Here is a 25,748-nt window from a genome sequence, read left to right on the forward strand (position 1 = left end):
AAAGGTGAGGTGAAGCTACGTATAACGCAGCATAAAAACACATGGCTCATCACATGTGACATGCTCAGAGAGATTTAGTTAATAAAACTCAGCTGTTGCGCTTAGGAGCTCCAGAAAAACTCAATTCCAGTCATCTATTTAGAAAAATTAAGCCCTGATGCGTCAAACTTACTGAGAAATCTTTGATATCATCTTCTCATCACCAACTTTCCCAATTCTGCCCCACCGTTGAAACACCAGTAAACTAAACTATACATAACTAAAGTAACACTTTTAGAAGAGCGGCATTTGGATGTTTTGATGTTTTCGATCATGTGGTAGTAAACCTTGAACGTAACAATAATGACAACATGGCACTCTGTATGAAACCTACTGCACTAAAGAGCTATAATTAAATAATTAGGATAAAACAATTAAAATAGTGCAAAAAAGATAATGAAAGGGGCAAGTACAGTTCAACTTTTTGAATTCTGAAACACTTCAAGTTATAGATATTTTATCAAGAGTACAATATGAATGCTATTGACGGCTGCTGGATTAGACTTTTATAAAAAAACAAGAAGCACAAGGATTACGGTTTACTAGCACTGTATTTCAAATTATTTTACAATGGAAAAGTTTGACTTTGATAAATAGATAAATACACAGAGCGTAGAAGACTTTACAGACTAAAAGTTGAAGCACAGAGGTTGATTGAGTAAAACTGTTATTACATTTCCATGTAAATTATTAACTTTGTATTGGCCCACTTAACACAGTAGTCTGTTACATAATAATTTAACTCAGGGGTATTTAGAAAAAAAGCAAAGGTCAGAGAGAATCCAGCTTTAAACATTTCATGTTACAGTCAGATTAGATGACAGGAGTCACATGACAAAAACAAAGACCTTACGTAACACTGCGTGCGTCTGTTAATAAACCAAAATAATTTCTCTTTCACCAACTAATATTCTAATGTTAACACAGTACCAAATGTGAGAATAGTCCTGTTAGTTTTTCTTGAAAAAAACATTCAAAGCATTGTTTTAGAGCGTATAATCTGGATTAGAATACACTTGCGTCACTAGCCTTCACAGATATCTTTTCTGCTGGTCTCGTGATCTCATGATCTCTCACAACGTCTTTACATTGTCTATGTCTCTACCCAGGGGACAACGCTGACCCTCTGAACTCCAGATTATGATCCACAACATTAGTGCACTGTCACTCGGTTAAAATCGGTGTATTAGAAGAACTGTAGCTTGTTTATCTAACGGCTGCTGCTGTGCCAAGCCTTTCTCATTAGTGAAATTGGGCAGTAATTTCCTATGATGTTTTAATCCTCCTGTTGGTGTATTAATGTGGCTTTTTCTGCATCAAATAATCCACTTAACATGCTGGAAACGCCCATCCGGTGTCTGCTGAGATCAGCATCCAATATTCTCTTTAAATGTAATCATCAAAGGTGTTGATATTGAATATACAATAGTAACTTCTACAATAAAAGCATGGCAAAACATGTCACATTTGGAAGAAACAGACACATTATTACACAAACTGACACAAACACATAAAGTAGTAAATAATTACCTAAGGGACAATTTATTAGCTTTTAGAAATTGTATGACTGACGTTAATTTAAACCCCTTTTTTTGGTCTAGTGTTTAAGGTCATAGTCTTTTTTGTTCTGGTAGGTACTATACTATGCTTTTACAGTGAGATCATGAATCACACTTATCATTATTTGCAAGTCTTTACTGCCCTCTACTGACAGAAAATGCCAGTTTAAACTTAGTTTAGTATTTTTGGATAATAATCTTTTTTTACGCAAATCAAATGAACCCATAACGAAAATAATAATTAAAGATATCCGATTCGACTGTAAAGAAGGGCATAATTAGGCTACAGTTTTACAATAAAGTAGCTATTGCATGTACAACAACACTGGGATATGGGGTGTTTTCATATGGAATGTTTTGACATAACTTAATGTCGTTGAGTGCACTTGTGGATTTTCGCCACACGGTGTCGCCGTTGTATTATGTTAAATATTTCACAGGGTCCCCACATCGCCGTAGTGTTTGGCACGATTCTCAGGACTTGACAATTGCATAATTAGTGCGTTTATTGGCATGATTAGTTCCTTGTATACATCCACCTTTTAACATTTCTATTTTTTTTTTCATTCATGAAGTAAATAACGATTTCCTCGGTGGTCTTTTCCTCGGCGTCTGGTCCCACGGGAGCTGTCCACAGTCCCGTGGTGCTGAAACCCCTCTAGCTCCTGCTGAAATAGGACGTTCATGAGTTCATGACTGGTTAACAAATACAAATACACTAAACTAGAAACTTACTTTCATAGTTAATAAATGTAGTGGATAGAGTATTTTATTGATCTTTTATATTTATGGAGACTTGTTGGCAAGAAGTGAGTCTATGTTTGTTTTATTTATCTGTGTAGTGATTATTAAATTCTCTTTAGATTTCCTTGCACACGCTATGCAGTCACGGTCTATAGAATAATTCAAGAATACCACCAAAGTGGAGAGTGACACTGGACATTGAGAATGAGAAAGCTTCTTTTTCTTCGAGGCTCTTTGAGAGGGGCCGTGTGATGTTGTGCTCATTGGCTCTTATTGGTAGAAGTGATTGCTGCCATGGATGGAAATTAACATAAAGGAGGCAAGTGGCGAAGAAATCCACTTGGGGGAAAGCTGGTGATGCGTCACAGCTCTTGGTGAACAGAGGAGACAAAAATGGACTAAAATAGCGTTGAACCTGCGGGTTTAATGTGCACCAATGGCCACGAAGTCACTCGTGATCTCAGAGCTGCGCACAAAAGTGCCACAGGTGATAGGAGGAATGAGCACAGAGACGAGATAGTTTTAGCGCCCTAAGGTGTCGCAAATAAGTAGTCAAATTCTCTCCAAACCAGCTTTGCCATGTAAGATTAGTGACTGAAACCTCTGCGCAGTGCAGAAATTCGACGATTTCACCAAGTCACTTCTCGGGAGATCATGAAACAACATCGGATGTGGCTGAAGCGAAGACACGTTGAGAAAACGGCGGGAAACTATTTCCACCGATGAGGCAGCCGGGTTCCCCTTCGCCTCCCCCTTTACGCACAGGCGAGGTGAGGACGGAGAGCAACGCATCGATGTAGAGAAAACACCAATGAGTCATCCGAGGTGTTAAAAGATTGGCAGAAGAGGAGAAGAAGCACAACAACCATCTAAAAAAATCGAAAGTCATAAAAAGCACATCATGGATGGAGAGGGGAGATCGTCCGGGCTGGTCAAATCAGCCGCGGTAAAACTGTCGGAGATTAGCGAAAGGACCAAGGAGTTAGGCACCGCGATGAAGGATCCTCATCAGCAAAGACGGATCATCTTAGTGATCGTTTGCGTGGCTCTCCTGCTGGACAATATGCTCTACATGGTAATCGTGCCAATTATTCCGGACTATCTTGCTGAACTGGAGAGTGAGCAGTCAGAGCACGTCCACGTAGTGATACACCCCAACTCTTCAACCAACAGCACAAGCCAAGACAAAATCAACAAGAACAATTTAGATGTTCAGATTGGAGTACTTTTTGCATCCAAAGCGATCCTGCAGCTGTTAGTTAGCCCGCTGTCGGGAACTTTCATAGACCGGGTTGGATATGACATTCCACTTTTAATTGGATTGAGTGTTATGTTCGTGTCCACGTGCATATTTGCGATCGGAGAGAACTACGTGACGCTCTTTGTCGCCAGAAGTTTGCAGGGTCTGGGCTCGGCTTTCGCGGACACTTCTGGAATCGCGATGATAGCCGACAAATATACGGAGGAGTCCGAGAGAAGCACGGCGTTGGGAATCGCTCTGGCGTTCATCTCTTTTGGGAGTCTGGTTGCGCCTCCTTTCGGGGGCATCCTTTACGAGTTCGCGGGCAAGAAAGTCCCCTTCATCGTGCTCGCGTGCATTTGCCTGGTGGACGGCATTCTGCTGCTGACTGTGATCAAGCCGTTCTCCAACAGGACTAGAGAGAACATGCCAGTCGGCACCCCCATATACAAACTCATGGTTGACCCGTACATAGCTGTGGTGGCCGGGGCGCTGACAGTCTGTAACATCCCACTGGCCTTTCTCGAGCCCACCATAGCCAACTGGATGGAGACCACCATGCACTCCACTCAGTGGGAAATGGGGCTAACATGGCTCCCAGCCTTCTTCCCTCATGTCCTTGGGGTGTACATAACAGTGAAACTGGCAGCTAAGCATCCAAATTTGCAATGGTTCTACGGGGCTTTGGGTATGGTTATCATTGGGGCGAGCTCCTGCACGGTTCCTGCATGCAAAACCTTTGGGCAGCTCATCGCGCCTTTGTGCGGCATTTGTTTTGGCATTGCACTGGTAGACACTGCACTGCTGCCGACACTTGCATTCCTAGTAGACGTGCGTCATGTTTCAGTCTACGGTAGTATTTATGCCATAGCAGATATTTCCTATTCTGTTGCGTATGCAATGGGTCCTATAGTAGCCGGGCAGATAGTGCACAATCACGGGTTTGTCCAACTTAACTTGGGTATGGGACTCGTCAATGTGCTTTACGCGCCAGCCCTGTTGCTGCTGCGCAACGTGTGCCAAATGAAGCCGTCCTACTCCGAGAGAGATAACCTCTTAGAGGAGGCTCCGCAAGGGCTGTACGATACTATCAAGATGGAAGAGAGAAGAGCTAAAAAGAAGGGCTACCGTTCGGCGGGGAATTGCTTAGCGGTAGATGAAAATGGGTTTGAGCAATTTAGAGCACAGCGGTCCGTGTCAGAGGAGTCGTCCGGTCCGGAGTACATGTAACCCGGTTACACTCTCACCGCAACCTCGAAACATTCCCCAGGAGAGATTTGGAGATCAGGCAGGTTCTAGTCAAGTCATTTAAACTTTTATGTAAGTACCGACGTGCAATATAAAAACCACCAAGTCAACAAGAACATGGTGTGATCTGCTTTTATTGCTTCTTTTTGACTGTGATTTTATTGTGTCAAAGAAGTCTATGTAGCGTTTGTCATGGACGTATAAATGGAGTTTTGTGCGAGATCTATCAGCTACTGTTGAATTCGTGTGTATTACTATTGTAAAAAGATATGAATAGATAAATGTACGCACAATATTATATGGGACCAACTATATGCAGCACAGTCCGCCCCCCCCCCCCCCCCTTCCTACACAAAAAATAGCCTATATTTCTAGTCTCCGAAGAAACCTTTTTTACTTGCACATCAAAGGCCGGATATTCCTTTTAGGTTGTTAAAAATAATCGTGAATTTTGATTCAAGTGGGCCTGTTTGAAATGTTTCTATTGTTTGGAATTAAATGTATCATATAAAATTGATTTTGTACATATGTGGATATGTGCACAGTGTAAATGGTTAATATGTGGACCTCTACAAAGTGTTTGTGCGTTTGTTTGTGTGTACGCGCGGGTGTATGGTTTAAACATTTAATCAAGACGTAGCCAATGAAGTCAGTCTCCTTCAGATGAAAACATGTGTATATTCATCTATCAATTGTCGTTTTAATAAATCTCTGTTTGGACTTGTGTGACACTAGTGATTTTATTGTTCTTTCAAGCTTCAAATTAATAAAAACTAAATTCATTCATCGTTAGAAATATCATGAATTCAGTTTATAAAAATGATCCAGACTCCGTTTTCTTTGGGTTGAAAAAAAGTAAATCGCAGTGTCATTATGCAAGGTGATTATGTGATTTTCTGATGTGATATTGGTTAATATCTAAAATACCTAATGCTTTGCAGTTTCAGGTCTCTCGCATGTCGGCGCATTTGCCGCAATATAAAAAAAGAAGAAAAAAAGCATTAAAAGGTTACTTTGGTTTAAAAAATGAGGCCGCGGATGCAAAAGAATATATTTTTTCCACAGGTGCAACCCACGTTCATTAAAGTCAGGCTAAAGACTTTGCCCGAAAACGTCTGAATGTACTGAACAGAAAGCGACTTTACTTTTTTCAACAGTAAAAATCTTACCGACTGAGGGAAAGGAGCGATGAGGAAGAGGGAGGGGGGAGAAGCTGTCAGATAATATGTTCTACGAATAGATTTCAATGGGAGGAGTTTCTTGCCCCAAGGGGGTAGGTAGACGCAAACACCTTCAGCATCTTTTCCAAGGCGCACTTTAATGTGGAGTCACAGCCTTTTGGCGAGGCGAGGGAGTGAAGTCCAGCGTCTCAATGGAGCCTCATACTAAAATGGGATTTCACAGCGTGGTTTAAATGTAAACTTCGAAATGTGAACTTCCGCTCACTCAGCTGACCTCTTGAGTGGTGCACCGGTGGGGGTAAGTTAACTTTTCTTCTCTTTAAAGTATATGGTTATATACAATGGGAGTATGTTGGATGAGCTCTGTTGGTGCGTGTACGACTATGTGTCTATTAAAACTCATGTACTCTAAAGTCAACTATCTTGTGAAAAAGGATTTTGAAAACTGTTCTAATTGTTAACCCTTTAACTTTTTTTTATCTAAACCTTGCATCCATCGATACAGAATCATATATAACTGTATATTTATTCTATCAGTATTTTATTACAATTTCAAGATGCATAAGTGCACATTTTCTCAATTCATTGTCAAAACTTTCACTTGTTTTGGGCAAAAATTAAGCTTCGAGGAGCTTTTTAGATGCATATCTTTTTGCGGTGGTGAACGATGAGGCGCAGCTGGAATGGAAAAGGACATGAAGCAAATTACATTATGCTGCAAAGCGATGAAGAATGGAAGCCTGATGGTTCACTTTCACTGTGCAATAACCTTGCTCAGCAGGCCTAATTTTATTTTCTATTTTCTGCTTTTCTCAAATATCTCTACATGCTGCATAGAAGACTGACTCCGAATCGTCTCCAAAGGTGTTCAACACTAATTCCCTCTAACTGGACTGGAATGCAAAGATGCCAATCATGGAGAAACAGACGGCCAGAGAGAAAAAATGCCAAGTACGAACGCGTGCAATTCCCTTCACAGTAAAAATGTTTAGTTCTTTTAAATCAGTACACACTGCTTATTGTCTTTTAACAATATTCTAATACTTGGCATTGTCCATGGTGTTCAAGTTGGCCACTCGGGGCAGAAAAGACGCTGGGCCTTTTGCCTTCTAGGCATTGCAATTATTTTGTGTAACTTAATCCACAATGAAACTGTGTGACAGTAAAATAAACATCTAATTTTGGGAATCTATAGGAAACCCATTCTTAATTCCACTGCAGTAGGGAATAGTATATATCTGGGGCAACTATAGTTAAGTTATGCAAATGTCAAACATCAGACAGAAAAGATAATCAATGTGCATTTCCTATTTAATACAAAAAAGAGTGTTAAGTCCCACAGGGCCGAAGAGTTCATTCTCGAACTAGAAAAGTTTGAAGAAATTTTAAGAGTGTGGCCTAGATCGCCCACAGATGTCACAATATCGACGTATAACTTATGCACTAATTGAAAGTCGCTTTGGATAAAAGTGTCAGCTAAATGACCTGTATTATAAAATGCAAATGTTACCGGTTTCAAATGTAAAGTAACGGCAGTAACAAAAAGATTCTGTCTGGGGTTCACTGCTCTCAACTCGATGTCTGGAAAACAGAAACACGTTGTCAGCGAGAGAACGAGCGAACCGCCATCTTTAGATACCAATTTCAATATCTTTATTACAATACATCAAGTCATAATATCAAATATCGAATATCATCGACACACGCCCTCTCCTGCGATCACGAACGCGGCTCTCCCACTCTGCTCCACCCACCAAACACCCAACTAGCAACCCGCCACAGCTACAACACACCTCATACACCCCGGGAGGAAACAGTTCTTGTTTTTTTTCACTGAGTACGAACCTGGAAAAGAGAAACATGTTGTCAGCGAGAGAACGAGCGAACCGCCATCTTTACATCCCAATTTCAATATGAGAGAAAAGTAAGGCGTCCGTCACTCTAGGCGGCGTGATGCAACCACACTCTCACTTTGGTTCGGGTTTCCCTGGATCCCCCCCCAATCCATGCTGTTCAACACAACAAAAGCTGCGATTCCAATGAATGCTCCCAACCATTACGACAACATATTCCGTATAAAATCCCAATTGTGTTACCACATAAAGGTGCATCACACACTCCCCAACAAAATAAAAGTGGCTCCTGACACAAGATATTCTGAACAATTTCACTCCGAACATTTTTTTCACACAACATATTTCAACTCTTAATTAATGTATCCTATCTGTTTCTATAAGGTGTGTGCCAGATATCATCTGAGTATGGAATGTATGCAATTGTCTTTCATGGCTTCTCATCCACAGTGAGCTGGGTACACTACAGGCAGGTACGGGTATGGTGGCATGGACCGGGGTTGGAAATGGTGGGGGTATGGTCCACTGAGACTCTGGTAACTGGTAACTGTTCTTCCTCACTGGATGTCTCTTGTTCCTCGCCCCTAACACTCTCCCTGTCCTGTTCAGGTTCTGCATAACTTCTGTCTCCCAGGTGAGTCTTATCCTGGTCGGATCTGTTTCGGCAGTCAGGATTCACATGCAGCACCGGTAAGTAACTTTCAACTCTAGCCTTCTCCTTCGGTATCCGCACCAGTATCGAGGCGCGCCTTCATCTTCCTCCGAGTCACTTATATCTGGGTCTCGTGTCTCATGCATGGGCTTCGGGATGTCTGGAACTCTCTTCTTTCTCTTTTGTGACTCAGCTGTGTTGTTCGTTGGGTCCTCAGGTGGGTCTACAGGTAGGTTGTTGACTTACAGGAGGTTCCTGTGTAACTGGTCGGCCTCCGGGCATACTTTGTAAACAGGATTATCTTCAAACTCTGTCCCCAGGCTGAAGAACCACACCTCTGCTCCATTTATCTTAGTATCTCTTGCCTTTGGAGCTGGACTGTTGACTGTTTGCGTCTGCTATTCTGTATGCCCATCCTGCTCATCTCTCAGCGTATCCTCCTGGTCCATTAGTTTCAGCTCCCTCCTCTGTTATGAGGCCAAAGAGGATGTCTACTGGTAGACGAGGATGTCGGCCATACAGCAAATAGTGTGGAGAGAAACATGTGGCCTCGTGCCTTGTACAATTGTATGCCTGGAGTACATGGGGCAGGTGGTCTTTCCAATTCTCCAGCATCTGCAACAATGTGCGGTTAAACCTCTCTGCCGGATTGCCCTGGGGGTGATACGGAGAAGTCCTTGAGTGGGCGACACCAGCTAACTGCCTGAGAGTTCTGAAGAGTTCATTTTCAAACTCCCGACCCTGGTCAGGGTGTAGTTTGGCCGGGTACCCAAATCTGGGAATGAAATCATTGAAAAGCCTGTTAGCAGCCGTCTTACCAGCCTTGTTCCTGGTAGGGTAGCCCTGTGCAAATCTTGTAAAGTGATCAATCACTACCAGGATATACTCGTATCCACCTCGACAGGCTTCCAGGCAGAGATGGGGACTCGAGTTTGAGACTCGGACTCGAGTGCGACTCGAGTCGCACACACAGTGACTTCCAACTCGACTTGAGACTCGTCCTCGAAAGACTTCAGACTCGACCTCGAGCTTTGGGACTCGTGAACAATGTTTAATTTTAGGAAAAACCTGATGAGCTCGCTATACCGCTCCCTCCGTTACCTGCCTACGTAACACGTACATTGACATATGTTGCTGGCTGCGCTCGCGCGGCCACACACGAGAAAGATGTCGAATGCACCTGCCGCTGCTGGGACGGTCCGCTGACGTCGGGACGTATGCACTCCAGCGGCGGACCGTTTACTCTGCGATCTCCTTAAACTGTCTCTGCTCTGCTCACTGAAGCAAAACAATACGTGGACAAGAGCAGCGAGTGTAGTCAACTACTGCTGCTAACACATCCCGTCGGACCAGGATTATTTATTTATATCCGTTAATCAACTTTTCTCCTCTTGTTACCCTGGTAACCGCTGTCATTGCAGACGGTTGCGTCAATTCTTACTGTGAAAATCTACGTACTTCCGGTTTAGCGGCTACGCTTCGTATTTTCATTTTATGGGAAAAACCACACAAAAACATTAAGTAAAGAGTAAAGGAGGAGTAAAAAGTTGTTGGTATGGGGGTTTTTTTACGGTAAAAGGGACGATATAAGAGATGGGGACTTCGAGTTTGAGACTCGGACTCGAGTGCGACTCGAGTCGCACACACGGTGACTTTGACTTGAGACTCGTCCTCGAAAGACTTCAGACTCGACTCGAGCTTTGGGACTCGTGAGCATCTCTGCTTCCAAGTGAAGGAAATCGATACACACCAACTCAAGGGGCGAATTTGATGTTATACTTCCCATAGGTGCTCTTTGATGAGTGACTGGCTTCTTCTGCTTAATGCAAGAGCACTTTCTGGTCACATACTCCTCTATTTCTCTTTTCATGAAAGGTCAGTAGAATCGCTCCCTCGCCAGGCTCAGAACGTTTTCAACGCCAACATGGCACATGTTGTTATGCAGCTGGGTGAGTACTGTTCGTTTGTAGGTGGCGGGCAGGACCAGTTGTTGTCGACCTGCACTCTTCCTGTAGAGAAGGTCATTCTCTATGTACAACCTGCTCCACTCTCTTAATAGCCTCCTTGCCTGTGTGTCCATTCTCTCTTTGTCATTCTCCGTTGGTGGTGTGTCGTTTTCCTTCAGCGCCATCACTTACCCTATAGCGGGGTCTTTTCTTTGTCCTCTCACAATCATGACTGACTTCCGGCAGAGTCTCAACTTGAGGTTGGCTTTGGGATGTTAGGTTTAGGGCTGCCACCCAGGCCACATCCCCTTGTTGTGCTCTTTGGCTTCCTTCCCATACAGCACATACTGCCTCCTCCGATATCTTTTCCGAACATCCAGCCATGAAGGTGTCAATGTCCAGTGGGCAGCATGATAAAGTGTCAGCATCGATGTTGGTTTTGCCTGGCCGGTATTTGATATCAAAGTTGAAATCGGCCAGTTGCCCCACACACCGGTGACCCACGGCGTTCAGTTTGGCAGAACTCAGGATGTATGTGAGGGGATTATTGTCCGTGAAGACTGTGAAATGCGGAGCGTAGAATAAGTAGTCACGGAACTTCTCACATATTGCCCACTTCAATGCTAGAAATTCTAGCTTCCCGCTGTGCAGGTGACCCGTACCCAACCACCCTCATCTTCCCATCCTGGTTCTGATAAAGGACGGCACCGAGACCTTTTTGGAAAGCATCTGTGTGGAGTGTAAAGGGCCGGTTGAAATCGGGATACCCCAGCAGTGGGGGTTTGGTCAGCCGGTCCACAAGCTGTTCAAGGATCTGTTGGTGTTGCATATTCCACTCTAGCAGAGTACAGAAGGACTGTTGACTGCCTTTTGTTTTTCCTCCTGACGTTTTGGTCAGAGAGGTGCTGGGCTTTGACTGGAGCAGGTCGTACAGGGGCTTGGCTATACGTGAAAAGTCCTGCACATATGTTCGAAAATAGCTCAGATACCCTAGCAACTGCCTGATATCCCCAACTGTTTGTGGCTTCTTGTCTTTCTGTGCCCGCACTGCTTCAAGGTCTTTGGGGTCCATTTTTTCTCCTTCCGCTGACACCAACTGGCCGACATACCGGACTTCCTTGCGAACAAGTTTGCATTTCTCCGGCTTCAGCTTAACCCATGTTGTTGCAAGGCTTAGAGGACTCTGCAGAGCACCTCCACATGCTCATCAAAGGACCTGGAGAAGCACAACACGTCGTCGAAGTAAGGGATGCAGCATTCATCTCTGAGCGTGTCAAGCATACTTTCCATGCTCCTTTGAAAATCCGCTGGGGCATTCAATAGCCCAAAGGGTATTCGACCCCCCCCCCCCCTTGAGCCCCCATGGAGTTATGAATGCAGGCAGGTACCTTGATCCTTCAGCAATAAAGCCTTGGTGGTTTGCCTTTGCCCTCAGGGGCTGAATAGGGCGACTGGGACTTCACAATCCACCCTTTAACCAACAGCTCCTGGATGTATTCCTTAACTTCTCTGTAGAGTGGTTTTGGGATGGACGCGGAGGCCCTCTGAACTGGGATGTCATCCTTAGTCCTGATCTCCATCTGTATGGAGGGGATACACCCTATATCGTCACTGTCACGAGAAAATGCTCCACATTCCTCGTAGAGCACTTTCTTTACTGCCTGTTGTTGTTCAGGGCTGAGGTGACTGATATCAACCGGAGGAAGCCAGGACTCAGGTGGAGAGATGCTGGGAGAAGCGACAGCTTTAACCTCGACTGAGGTAGTCTTTCTTGGTGCGGGATCAGCCTGATGTGACTCTGGTGCATCAGTCTCAATGACCTTGATAACATGTTGAATGGTTCCCAGAGTGGTTCTCCTTGGCAGGGTGACCTCATGCTTTGAGTGATTGGCGATGGGCACCTTAACATAAGTTCTTCCTCTAAAAGGAACTGAAGCTGCTCTCCGGTCTCTGAGCGTCCCTCGACAAAGACCGAGCTCCATTTCCCTGCATCCTGACTCGTTGAAGGCATCCCACTGCTCTGTGTCCTGTCTCTCCACACACAAAGCAATGGTTACACTCCTGCACATTCCATTCTATACACTCCGGACATCGAGCTGTTCTTCCTCTCACCTGGACTATAGGTTGTCCCCGCTGTGGTTGGACAGATCTGTTAAAGGTCGGCTGAGAAGGAGGGTAAGTCACCCGAGTATTTTCTGTCCGCTGCTCCATCAAAGAAGCCACCATGCGTGTCAGGGTCTCTACCTGAGAAGTGAGCTGTTGTATTGTCTGATGGTTTTCCTTGTCTGATGGTGTATCTCGTGACTTGTTATTGTTGTTAAGGTCTCCCGTCTCAACTTTGGCACTGTGCTTGTGTTACCTTTTGTCGGGAGGGTTAGCCCAGTCGGCGCTGGCGTTCATTCTCATCACTCATTATTTCCATGACCTGGCAAAGGATTTCCTCGTCCGTGACATGACTGTTTGAAATTAGAGGTCTCAGTCCCTGTCGGAGGTCAGCGTGTTTTATCCCAAGGCCCTGGTAGATAGTATGGAGGAACACCTCCTGGATGGTCTTGGGATCATAAGAAATGTGTGCACTGGCCTGTCGGGTCTGGAAAAGGATTTTCTGCTTAAGTCCAATCATGCGATAGAGGAACTGCTGTGGTGATTCTTGGTCTGATTGTCTGGCACACATTAATTCCTGGAACATCTCGGTCGTTGCTTTCTCTCCGAGGTGAGACCTGAGGAAGCCTTTGAGTTCAGATAATGTAATTGAGTCTTTGTTTACCAGCATATCTTTAAAAGCACTTGGTTTGATGATCCTCAACACCCCTCTCACCACTTCTGCTTCAGCAAAGCCCGCTTTCACTCCCTCGTCGATATGTTTACTGATGTTATTGTAATTCAAATCAGAGTTCTGATCCCCAACCTGACCACCATGTACCTTAAAGTCTCTGCGCTGCAGGTAGGAAAGGTCTTTCAGTAGTACTGGTCTCTCTGAGTTCATCAGTGGGATGTAGTGTAACTCTGATTCACCCTGGTGGAGGTGAGTTGCGGGTGATGTGGTCACTGTACATTCTTGTCGTCTCAGTTTCTCACCCAGTACTTCATAGACTTTCCTTAGTTCTTCTAATGGCTGTGTTGTTGTATTGGTATGCGCTACAGTGAGGTTGTGTTTGCATCACTGTACTGATAGGGTGAGAATGAGGCTGTGCTGTTGGGTTTGGACCTGTAGTGGATGGACTTTGACTAGGTGTAACGTGTGTGCTAACATCACTTAATGTACCCACTGGCAAATTAGGAGCATCAGCATCAATTACTCTACCTATCAAATCATTTAAAACCAACAGCTGACTCATACCTCAAGTTCCAGTAAAGCGTCAGATTGCATGTAGGAGACTACATACTCCATGCAGTCTTCTTCATCATACGCATTCAGCTCTTTTTCATCTTTACTGTTAATTGCAATGTCTTTCGCAACCTGAACCTGCCCCATACTGATTCTTTACGCGTTGCCGACATGGTGTGTAGTTCTGATGTCCGTTTCTGCGTTCAGTAAATCAGCGCCGTAGTTTCTTAAATGGCGTGTGTGGGTGTGTTGACCTCCCAATCACTGTGTGCTGCTATGTGTGCGATGGCCACAGGATCAGCGTGTAGCCCTCTGGAAAGTAGCGTGCGCTGGCTCCACGGTGAGTAACGTGCGCTGGCCTCAGGATCAGCAGTGCGGCTCCTAAGCGAGACGGAGATCCCTTCTCTCTTTGACCTTCCTCCTCGGACACCCACGGGTTTGCTCCTGGCCGGCAGCAGCGTCTTGTCACCTTGGTCGCACGGTTCTTGTATCTCTGGATCAGCTCCCCCAATGGTTGTGATGAGGAGTGATCCCGGACGAGCCCCCACAGTTTGTTACCGGTTTCAAATGTAAAGTAACGGCAGTAACAAAAAGATTCTGTCTGGGGTTCACTGCTCTCAACTCGATGTCTGGAAAACAGAAACACGTTGTCAGCGAGAGAACGAGCGAACCGCCATCTTTAGATCTAGGCGTTGCGATGCAACCACACTCTCACTTTGGTTCCGGTTTCCTGGTTCCCCCCCCCCACCAAACCATGCTCTTCAACACAACAAAAGCTGCGATTCCAATGAATTCTCCCAACCATTACAACAACATATTCCGTATAAAATCCCAATTGTGTTACCACATAAAGGTGCATCACACAAAGCATTGGGATTTCTAGCCCTTTGAAATACAGTGATAAACCCACCGCCACTTTTAAATCCAGCAATTATGATTGTGAGCACTTCGTTTTTCTCTAATCTAGTTCATTGTAAGTATCCCAAGTTGTAGAAGGATGGTATTGCAGCTTTGACCACACATTACATAAGCAACAGTAAGACCAAGTAGAAATATCCAAAAAAGAAATACCTTGATCTTAGAGATTACATCTACACATTGTTTTTTACAGTATAATAAGTACAAATGTGAGCATGATCTATACAGGTGGTAAATTAGCTAACAGCAGATCTGTGACATAACAGAGACAGACTAACAGAGAGGAGGGGAAAAAATGCTTCACTAATTACCTCAAGTCATCTGTTTAAGTCTGTTGTTTAGATGATAGAATGATATGCAAAATTGATAATGTTATTATATGACTTTTTAAGGACAAAGAGCTCTTAAGAGTTTAGTATAGGAGGCACACAAAAATCCAAAGTGCTTGTGTTTTAATAATTATTATTATAAAGTAGGGCCAAATACCGTTTGAGGTTATTTACATGTCTGTGCGTGTCATAAATAATGCTCTATCGCAACTTTTCAAACCGTGTGCCTTCTGGTCTCTTTGAGAAATATGTCAGCAGATTTGTATTGGAGCGTATGGGGCTCCAGCACCAAAAGTAAATGTCTGTGGGATTCCAAAGACTACATGAGTGGGACCAGCACAAGCACACCCATCACCTTGTGATGTTGTGGAAAAGTATAAATTATTTTTTAACCAGATTCTGACACCTTCCAATAAACTTGACCTTACCCTCTAAGAATCCAGCTCCGCCCGCTTCTCCCCACGTACACACACATTGTAAGCAGAAACGGACTCTCGTTTTTCAAATACTTGAACAATGTTTGGCATTGAAACATTTTGGCATATTAACGTCAAGACGTCTTCCTATGTTTGAAGCTTTAAATCATTTCTCTATGTAAAGCGAGGTTGTCTTTTTTAACTTTCTCTTAGAAAAGTCATTCCACACGATTCCCAATGGGGTCCCAATGTTTTGAGACATGTGCGAGCAACGCTGTGGGAGGAGTAGCGTGTCAAACTTTCAGGGGAAAGACTGAACAGCTGCTGTCCTTTCATTACTTTATGAGCATTTACACCAATCTATGATTCTTTTTTTTTATGACATCAGATGTTGCCGAAGGTCCCTGTGCCCCCACTCAAACAGACCCTCGACACCTACTTAAAGTGTGTCCAACACCTGGTGAAGGAGGAGCAGTTTAAGAAAACAAAAGTCATTGTGGAGAAGTTCGGGGCTCCTGCAGGTGTTGGCGAGGTTCTCCAGAAGAAGCTTTTAGAGAGAAGGGACAAGACTACTAACTGGGTAAACTTTCCTAACTGCAAGATAAAACAAAAACACGGCTGCTTTCTCCTGTTGGTCCTGCTGTGTCAATTTATGTTTGCCCAATAATCTAATTTTTCTTCTAGAATAGTGTTTGTAATCGCCCTCGGCTTTGATTTAGTTTTTTTTTATTAATAATCTGAAGGAAAAAAATAAATAAAAAGGAAGATGACCTCAGTTTCTTCAAAGAAACCGTGTTAATAATAGAGTTGAAGAATGTAATACCTCTTACAATGAAGATTTATTGGAGCCCTTGTTGCTTCCACGTGTGTCTGGATGATCGGTGAAATCACAACTCATCCAGCTCAGTGGAATCCATCACGCTCCCACTTCCACATTGACTCTCTCCCACTCTTTTTTACACCTGGCAGTGATACACTGTAATGTGTTTTTTACTCCATTACCCGAGTCTGACAGTAATAACTTGAGTTCAAAATGCTTGACAAAGCCCAATTTCTCAGAAAGCGTCCCTGTGTTTGTATCCAGGTGTACGACTACTGGCTCGAAGACATGTACTTGAACAACAGGTTGGCCCTACCTGTCAACTCCAGTCCTGTCATGGTGTTTCCCACGGAGACGTTTAGAGGCCACAAGGATGCCCTTAGGTTTGTGTTGGTCTATTGGTTCCACTATTACCAAACCTTTAACTGAACCGGTTAATAAGATGACCGATTCAAGTGAAAACCTCCTAAAGTCACTTCAGGATATGGTGACCACACGTAAACAATATGAAAAATGAGCAACTCCGACAAAGGACTCTAATGTTCTTAAATTATTTCAGCAATGTATCAGCAACTTTCATAGAAGACGAAGAATCCTCACACTTGAGAAAGCATCATCATTGATTATGATTATTAGAAGAGTGGGTGATGAATTTGTTTGTCCCCGAAAAATGTATCTCAGCTCTGTTGGAAACCGTCTTTGTACTTTGCTGTAAATTTGCAGTCATTTTGAGAGCTATAGGCAATCTCAAATTTAGGTGGAAGTACACAATTCCACCAACATCTACCAAAAAAGCCTAACTTCCTGACAGGGTTTGTATTTGTCTCAGCAGGCACAGACTGAGATTAAGATCTGAATTGCGGACATGGAGAAAATCACTGGCATCATCTCTTATCTCCGCCTGTTATTAAATGAGCCATAATCCACCAGACATTACACCAGTCCATCAAGGCATGTAACTCAACATTAGCTATTGTCAACTCTCGCCGCGCTAACTGAATAGTTCCAGGGCGCCCCAAGCTGGTGATCTACTGACGCAGAAACTTATTAGACTGGGAGTGGTGCACTGCGGCCGCCTCCTTTGTATTGATCCGGCTTTGAACGTAATAACACCAAGACAAATGACATACAACATGAGACCTGACGGGGATCTGTGTTTTTCGCTGTTTGCCCACACCGCCCACTAACGCATGCGGACTGGCTCTCTCTCTCTCTCTCTCTCTCTCTCTCTCTCTCTCTCACACACACACAAACAAAGCTCACCCACCACATTCCAGTAATTTGCCATAATGTGATTACTGTTGGGCCTGTGAGAGATGAGAGCAGATCTAATCATAGTCACCAACTGGTGCGCTGTGCATCTTCAGTGTGTCATGTTCTTTTTAAATTTCCCTTCTAAATTTCTCACTCTTTTTAAGATTTGCTGCTGGTCTCATCAGAGGAGTGTTGGAGTATGCTGCTCTCATTGATGCGTGAGTTTACTGGTAATGAATTACATGTCACCGTCACCCTCAGCTTCCACCCGCGTAACCCTCAGGTTCACCTCATCTGTGTTACTTCAAAAGGGAATTTAAGATGAAAATAAAATAAGGAGATAATTGAGAGTCCTGAGGTAATGTCATGTGTGTAATATCGTCTCTCAGGCGAGCGCTGCCAGTGGATTTTGCTCGAGGCCAGCAAGCTGGGATGCCCCTGTGCATGGAGCAGTACTACCGCCTGTTCAAGTCCTATCGCTACCCGGGGTTAAAGACGGACACGCTGGAGGTCCAGATAAACGAGGCGTCCTCAGCGTCGCAGCACATCATTGTGGCGTGCAAGAACCAGGTCAGTGCATCCTCCTCTGAGGAAACTTTTAGCATTTCATCACACTGCAAATAGTGTCCATTCCATTTGAGAAATAATATAACTAAATGCAATGATGTTTTGAGTTTATCGATTAATGCTGAAAGTGAAAGAGTGGTCGGGAGGACGTCATGTCATACTTGGGAATTTGCTTTGGTTCAAATGCTTTATTGTTACCGCCAGAGATGGGATGCCTTTAACATTACATGCAGCAATACTGGCCTCTAGTGCAGATAAACTATCCCATCCTCACATTTCAGTATTGGAATATTCTGTGAATCTGAACTTGCCACAATAGACATAGGAACATCTATTCTGTCTAGGTGCCAGCTTTGAGTATTTCATGTATTTTACAGATTAAGTGAATGACAATTTATTCAACTGAAAAAGCCCAAATCCTCTGCACAATTGAAAATTATTAGCCCTGAATACAAGGTTTGTTTTACAGTAACAGTCAGGAAAATAAACTCAGAAAACACTTAGTTACAGACAGTCTGGAAGAAGTTTAAGGAGGTTGAGCTTGCCAAGATTAAAATATCCACTAGCAAATTACAAAACAAATCGATGTAATAGTTTACAAAAAAAGAATACAATCCATTGCATAATACTCTCCAACATAATGTTTAAAGTACAGTACAACAGGATCAAACTTTTAATTACCACTGTCTGCCACACCTACTCCTCATCGTACATACCCTTTGAATAAAGGGCAGGCTACACAATAACGTCTTTTAATAAGCAATCACAGATTTTATCTTCAATTTCTAAAGGGATGGAGGCACACAGTCTAAAGGATGCAACGGATATGCGTAGTGAAATGCTTTATAGGCGTTTAATCAAATATTCAAACGGAAGAGAATTGTAAATTATTCTTGTCTTACATTTGCAAAGTAATCTAAAGGAAGTAAGTGTTGACAAACACTTTGGTCCTTGGGGCCGACTGAGCAAGAAGACTCAAACAGACACTGGGAGATATTTTCTAAAGTTTACGGCACGGCTCAATCTTAATGCTACACAACTTGAGTAAGACATTTGATTTCTTATTTTATGACGGTCTCAACATATTCTCACTTATCAAATCAGACAAAAGTAAAGTTTGAAATTGTGTGATTCTCTGCTGATCATAATTTCATTTGAGGTTTTATAAACCACCAGCCCACTTCCACGGGGTCCTGTAACAAGACAGCCTGCCTACAACCCTAATGTGTCCAATGTATTATTAAATTAGGTCTTAGTAACAATCCTCTATAGAGATTCACATAAATGCATCAGCCCCTGTGTTGCTAACATGCAGGTTTTAGGTCAAACTTTACTATTTTGATTCAATTTAGCTCAATGATTGTGCCTTTAAATAACCGTAGGAGGCACAGTAGGAGCTCCCACCTGGAGATGGATCTGGGAACTATCATTCAGTAGCACATAAGGGCCGGTCCCTATGGAGATACAGTCGGTTAACTAAATTACCGTTGATTGAATCTGCCAGAGCTTCTTTGAGTTGTGTCTTTAACTGGTCGCAGTGGAAGTCTTTTTTGGGGGGGGGCGCTGGACCATTTTCAGCCATATTTACCAGCGTCCTATTTATCTTCGCAGTTCAGGTAACGTACCGAAACAACAACAAACTCAGATATGATTGATTATTAGCAGACCAGGAGACATCTGAGTAGCCTTGTGTGATGTAATACAATGTAGGAAATAGACAACAAACATCATCATTTCTATCTGTCTTTTTCTTTTGACTAGTTTTTCGTGTTGGATGTAGTCGCAAACGGCAAGCAGCTCATGGAGACTGAGATCTTATCCCAACTGGAGAAAATCATGACAATGGCAGAACGAGAAGATGAGAAGCTCCCTCCTTTTGGCATCCTGACATCTGATGGAAGAACAGAATGGGCACAAGCCAGAGATGTACTCACAAAAGGTCTCGCCCTCAAACGCTTCGCTATGTTTTTAACAACTGCAAACAAACAAATAAACCTATAAATAATCTTGTTTACCCCTCTTTCATCCAGATCCGACCAACAGGGACACTCTGGCCCTGATCGAGAGCTGTCTGTGTGTGGTGTGTCTGGATGAGCCCAGTGGGCTGGAGCCTAGGGATACCAACAGGGCCCTGCTGATGCTGCACGGTGGCGGCCGCGAGAAGAACGGGGCGAACCGCTGGTATGACAAGTCAATGCAGGTAGGGCAACATTTAAGTCACTCAAATCCTCCATAGATGTAGAGTTTGCACCATTAGCTAATCCAGCTCCTCTCAGTTTGTTGTAGGATTGGACGGGATATGCGGGGTTGTGTGCGAGCATTCGGCATTTGAGGGGATAGTTATGGTGCAATGCTCTGAATACCTGATGAAATACATGTAAGTCACACACGGAGTATTGTTGTCGATGAGTGCTGCTGAGGCCAACAGTGAGGGAGACACCCTTTCTGTCGTTGTCTTGAACAGAGCAGGGAGTGCCTCCAAGATGGCGAGATCATCCAGCATCAGAAAGCTCCCCGCTCCAAGAAGGCTGCCCTGGAAAAGCAACGCGCACATCCAACGACTCTTAACAGCTTCTGGAGACAGACTCCAGAGGCAAGACCAACGCAAACAAGCCGACACTATCTACAAATAGTTCTTCCTATTGACATCTTGTCTCACATGGTCTGCGTTTTCTTCTCCAGGGTGGTGGATAATCTTGACATGGATGTTTTCAAGTTCAAAGCTTATGGGAAAGAATTCATTAAAAAACAGAAGATGAGTCCAGATGCATTCATACAACTTGCCTTACAACTTGCCTTTTACAAGTAAAGCACTCAGGATCTCCATCTTCAAAGTTGGCCACCAATGTGACCTTTCACATACCCTGATAATGTCCCGATTGTGTCCCATTACATAGATGCAACAGAAGGCTCGTTACGACTTATGAGAGTGCGTCCATTCGGGGCTTCCAACAGGGTCGGGTTGACAACATTCGCTCCGCCACCCCCGAGGCCCTGGCCTTTGTGATGTCCATGACAGACGAGAGGGCCAATGTCTCCGTGAGTCATTTTTCTCACTTTGACTTCAATTACTCTCACATTACTGTTTATCACACCTGCTTAAATGAAACAGGTGCGACCAGTCGCCTCAACAATCCCAGTGAGGTCGTCCAAACAGACAATCTCCCTGCAGATTTAACGGGTCTATGGAAAATGAATTTACCCAGCTTCACTGCTCCCTTTTTATACAATGTAAAAAGTGCTTTGTACTACTTTTTTTTGTTAATCATCTTTTTTTTCACCAACAGGATTCAGAAAAAATCAGACGTTTGATAGATGCAATTAATGCCCAGACAAATTATACAATCGCAGTAAGTATATTAAAGCAGCCTTTGTAAGTACCATTATTGGGACTGCATTTAAATATGTGACCTTAACTTTGTCTCAAAATATATTTAGAGCATCAAACATGCACTGCATAAAAATATTTCTCAGGCCATTACAGGAATGGCAATAGACAATCATCTCCTCGGGCTTCTGAGGATTGCAGAGGAGCTCAACATGGAGAAGCCAGAGATCTTCTGCGATGAGACATATTTGGCCAGTAACAAGTTTGTCCTTTCAACCAGTCAGGTAACACTCGATTCTAACATAACACCATCTTTCTTCTGGATGAAGATAAAGTATACAGAAAAACAATGTTTGCAAAAATACCGGCGCTGATTCAGGGAGAGAAAAAACAGCTGGTAAACACTGCATAGTCAGTAAGGAGAACCAAGATGGCATCTCGAAATGATCTCGAGATGCTGAGCTCTACTGTAGTCATTTAAATGGAGATTGTGGCTGTAAAAGTTCACTTTAACCACAACAAAAAGTAACAAAATGTAAAATTAAAATAAAATATAGTTTCTGCTGGTGTTTGGGATCCTCACATAGGGTTCTGTATTTGCATTTATAGTATTTTAATTGGAGACCATGCCAAATACTTTTGCCTTCTTCAATGAGTGATCAAGGCTTTGGCTTTCCAGTACACCGAGATGCTCAATGATTATTCCAAGAAAAGAGTCAACCGATAAAGCAATAACACATTCATTTTTTCCCCGCTCTCCAACCCTGTGCTCTCTTGTATCAGGTCGCAACCACGATGGAAATGTTCTGCTGCTACGGCCCCGTGGTGCCCAACGGCTACGGCGCTTGTTACAACCCGCAGTCGGACCACATCGTCTTCTGCGTGTCGAGTTTCTGGGAGTACACGCAGACGAGCTCGGCCGTTTTCGTCAAAGCCCTGAACGAGAGCCTGGAGGAAATCAGGGACGTGTGCAATAGAAGCGGCGCCGCGGCCACCAAGCAGGCCGATATCGGCCAGGAGGCTGGCCAGCGTCATAAATCAGGGAAGTAATAGTGGGAGCAGAGGCCCACTCAGGCTGCTCCACTCAACTCCATTCAACAGTCCTCTCTCGGTAGTTCAGATGCTTTTCTATGTCTTCGTTGTCCACGCAATCCGTGTTGTTAACAAACAAAACAAAGCCTTAAAGTTCAGACATACTTTGTAAATGTTAATGTGATGTGAATGAGAAGTGGATATGAATAGACGCCATTGTAATGACCCCCGTTTGAATTGGCAGACTGAGATAATCTGGTCTGCTGCTTTTAGGAAACTAAAGCCATGCCCGCTTTGAAGCACTGACGAGGGGGGGCAACTCCCTCACCAGAAGCAATAAGCTGGGCCGATCCCAAAGTATATCTTACACACATAGAGTAGTAATGTATTTGAGAATATTCTGTATAGTGGTTAAGTATACAAAAAATATATATATTTAAGATTCAGGACATCCTGTAAATGTGATCCTGTTTCAGTTTGTGTTCCATCAGGTAAAAACAAACTGGGTCGGTTACGTTATATACTCTGCTAGATCCATTTTATTGTGCTATTTATTCCATGTTTTTAGTCTGTTGAGACCACAAGGTTTCCAAAGAGGCTGTGTACATGTGAAGTCTGAAGAGGCACTTTAAGATATATATATATAAAAAGTTGATTTGAATCATTTGACCTAGTTGTAGAATTAATGTGTGTACAGGTGAAAACTGGTGGTTTTAGAGGCACATTTAAGGTGAGCTAGAAGTACTGTATGTTTGTATGTGTGTGTCTCATGTTATGGCACTAGTTAATAAGTGTGAAGTGCAATACTGTGCTACTTTATAATTAAAATACAATCCAGTGGAGAATGAGGCAAACATGTGTTCACGTGTATTAAAGCACTTTGTAATGCACTCAGAGGTAGAATGAGGGATTCATTGTAATACTGTAGTGCAATAAAACAAAAGCAAGTGCAGTGAAGGTAAGCGTGCAATTTACCAAAACAACTCTATAGATGCATGGAGCTTTTGTAATGTAGTAGATGAGCTATATTTGATAATCAGAAATATCCGTTATTTATTTTTTAACATTCAAATTAATTGACAGCAATCTTCATCGTGGACGCTGTTCGGTTAAACAAATATACATCAATTCAAAATGTACTTGTTACCAGGATTCTTCTACAAAGGTTTATTGTATTGCAACCTTTGATGCTTCATGAAAACAAAAAATGGAACCAGTGAGCTGTAGTGTTGAAAATGTTTGCTGTCCTGAATCAAGATGAACTTTTTCTCTACCAATCATCAGCCAAAGTGAATGTGAACCATGCAGATGATTTCAAAATCAATGTATAAAAAAAAGACTATAAGCAAAACATGTTGCATGTTTATTCTTCTATACTATCTGTATTTCTTCATGTAGAAATGAAAAGCTTATATAATGATGAATAGAACTACTAGTAGGGTACAAATAAGTAACAAAAATGCCTTAAAATAAATTGATGTTAATGTCTTTCTGCCAGATGTAATATTATCTAAATATTGAATGTTTTACCTCTAAAGTAAAGTGGATTTGTTTGTGATCTAATCCGTGTTACATCTAACTGATGTAATATTTGTCATGTGTTGTTCATTGGGTTGTCCGATAGTATAAATGTTGCATACTATGATAGTATTTTTAAATCAGAATCAATGTGTGACACATCCTGGACACGGTGCTTTATGAAGTATTTTAACATTCAATGAATGCTTAGTGAAAACTTATATTTATCAAAGACAAACCAGAAAAAAAGGTTGATTTTCTTTTTTTTTAAACTACAACCATACAATATTGATTGAAGACATCGCTAATATAAACTGTATTAAACTGTTATGTAGCAAAAAGTGTTCCAGAAATAAAACAACAACTATCTAATTGTATGTGTTTTATGTTAAAACTCATGGCACACAGTTAACGTTCTGGATTCTACATTATTTAGTTCTGTCACAATTAATACAATAAGGTTGTAGTCTTAATTCCGATATCACACACATATGAGCGAATTTACTTACTTTAATTATTGTGTTCCAACATCATGAGGAGCTAACACAGCTTTAAAATAAACTCACCTTGTTGGTATGTAGCTGAAGAAACAACTGGACTCATTTGTTCAGGATTGCCTGTTTATAGCGGAGCCACGGAGCCGACACACTCCCAACAGATGGCCTCGTTTCCATCGGCGTCTGAAAGGTCTTTAGGGAGAAACCTATAATATCATTATCCAGCGGTTAAACCACTGAACAAGGTTAATCAAGTGGACCCCAAAAGAAATAGTGCAACATTTAGTCAAGCGTCTGTGAACTGGTCCAAATTAAATTTGGAATACAAATTGATAAAATAAAAGAAAAAGAATCTGACAACTCACATGGGTAAAAAATAATTCAGTGTGTTAGTGTGTGCACTTCCATGATACTGCTAATCATTGGCTCTAAATTCAGATGTTTCAACACCATTTCACTGTGGAACTAAAATGTTGATAGACCCTCTGAAGTGTAATGTGTACTGTTTGTGTTCTTGTTCTGCACACTGGCCTCTTCCTGCTGGAAAATGGTAAATTCTGATCCGACACCTGGGCCACGTGCACTGGTTTCAATTCAGAGCAATTCAGAACAGCAGCAAATCATTTTTTATCAATTGGTGACCTCCCCCTAAAAAACGGATCATGCTCCCCATGACTCGTCAAACGCCACCGGCTCCATTTTCAGTCAGCAGTTCATAATTTAAAGATCGCCACGGGAAAGACACAGCCTCCTTATTTCAGATTCATACATTTACAACACAAAGTACACAAAGGATGGATTTCATTGGCCACGGCGGATTACGTCACATTGTGTTGCTTCTATGGCAACAAAAGCTAGGCCACAAAAGATCAATATCAAGTCACATTAACCTCTGTTGCACATTTTGTTTTGTTTTTTAGGCTGAATCTTGTCCAGATGTGTGTCTATTGACAGAACATAAAGCCTGGTCATCTAAAGTCAGTGCTGGCGGCGACCGGCGCTTTCATTTGGCCGGTGACGAGCTTTGGCGTCCAGATCAATGACGGAAGCCCACCTGGAGATGGATGATGGGAGTACATTACCAGTAATAAGTGTTTGCCACGCAGCAGACGGTGACAGAGCCTCACATGCTGGCTGCCGCTATTGACTAGAGAGGAGGAGGGGTATGGGGGAGTGTGGGGGGGGGGGGGGGGGGCTGTCCATCCAGATTCTCCTCCTTTCTTACTGGCCAGCCGGAGTTCAGGAAAAACAAAAAAGCCAGTGTGGCTGCATTTCTACC

General features: G+C 43.0%; 2 protein-coding genes across 4 annotated transcripts; both read left to right on the top strand.

Annotated features, from left to right (window-relative positions):
- Positions 1-1,644: 1,644 nt before the first annotated feature.
- slc18a3b (solute carrier family 18 member 3b) lies at positions 1,645-5,550 on the top strand. The gene has a single exon (XM_037464651.2). The coding sequence runs from the start codon at positions 3,244-3,246 to the stop codon at positions 4,810-4,812; it is 1,569 nt and encodes a 522-aa protein (XP_037320548.1). The 5' UTR covers positions 1,645-3,243; the 3' UTR covers positions 4,813-5,550.
- Positions 5,551-6,118: 568 nt separating this feature from the next.
- On the top strand, positions 6,119-24,504 carry LOC119213280 (choline O-acetyltransferase-like). Of its 3 annotated transcripts, none has more exons than XM_037464467.2 (15): positions 6,119-6,309; positions 6,852-6,962; positions 15,842-16,033; positions 16,538-16,656; positions 17,692-17,745; positions 17,917-18,097; positions 19,856-20,033; positions 20,125-20,294; positions 20,371-20,471; positions 20,559-20,687; positions 20,777-20,899; positions 20,992-21,133; positions 21,382-21,444; positions 21,569-21,706; positions 22,206-24,503. In XM_037464467.2, the coding sequence occupies exons 2-15, from the start codon at positions 6,918-6,920 to the stop codon at positions 22,470-22,472; spliced, it is 1,902 nt and encodes a 633-aa protein (XP_037320364.2). In that variant the 5' UTR covers positions 6,119-6,309; positions 6,852-6,917; the 3' UTR covers positions 22,473-24,503. The 3 variants fall into 3 exon arrangements, with proteins under 3 accessions (XP_037320364.2, XP_037320365.1, XP_037320363.2); XM_037464466.2 differs by having other exon boundaries at positions 6,120-6,309; positions 6,849-6,962; XM_037464468.2 differs by lacking the exon at positions 15,842-16,033 and having other exon boundaries at positions 6,849-6,962; positions 22,206-24,504.
- Positions 24,505-25,748: the final 1,244 nt, after the last annotated feature.

Source organism: Pungitius pungitius, chromosome 21 (genome assembly GCF_949316345.1).
Source record: "Pungitius pungitius chromosome 21, fPunPun2.1, whole genome shotgun sequence".
Taxonomy (NCBI): Eukaryota; Metazoa; Chordata; class Actinopteri; order Perciformes; family Gasterosteidae; genus Pungitius; species Pungitius pungitius.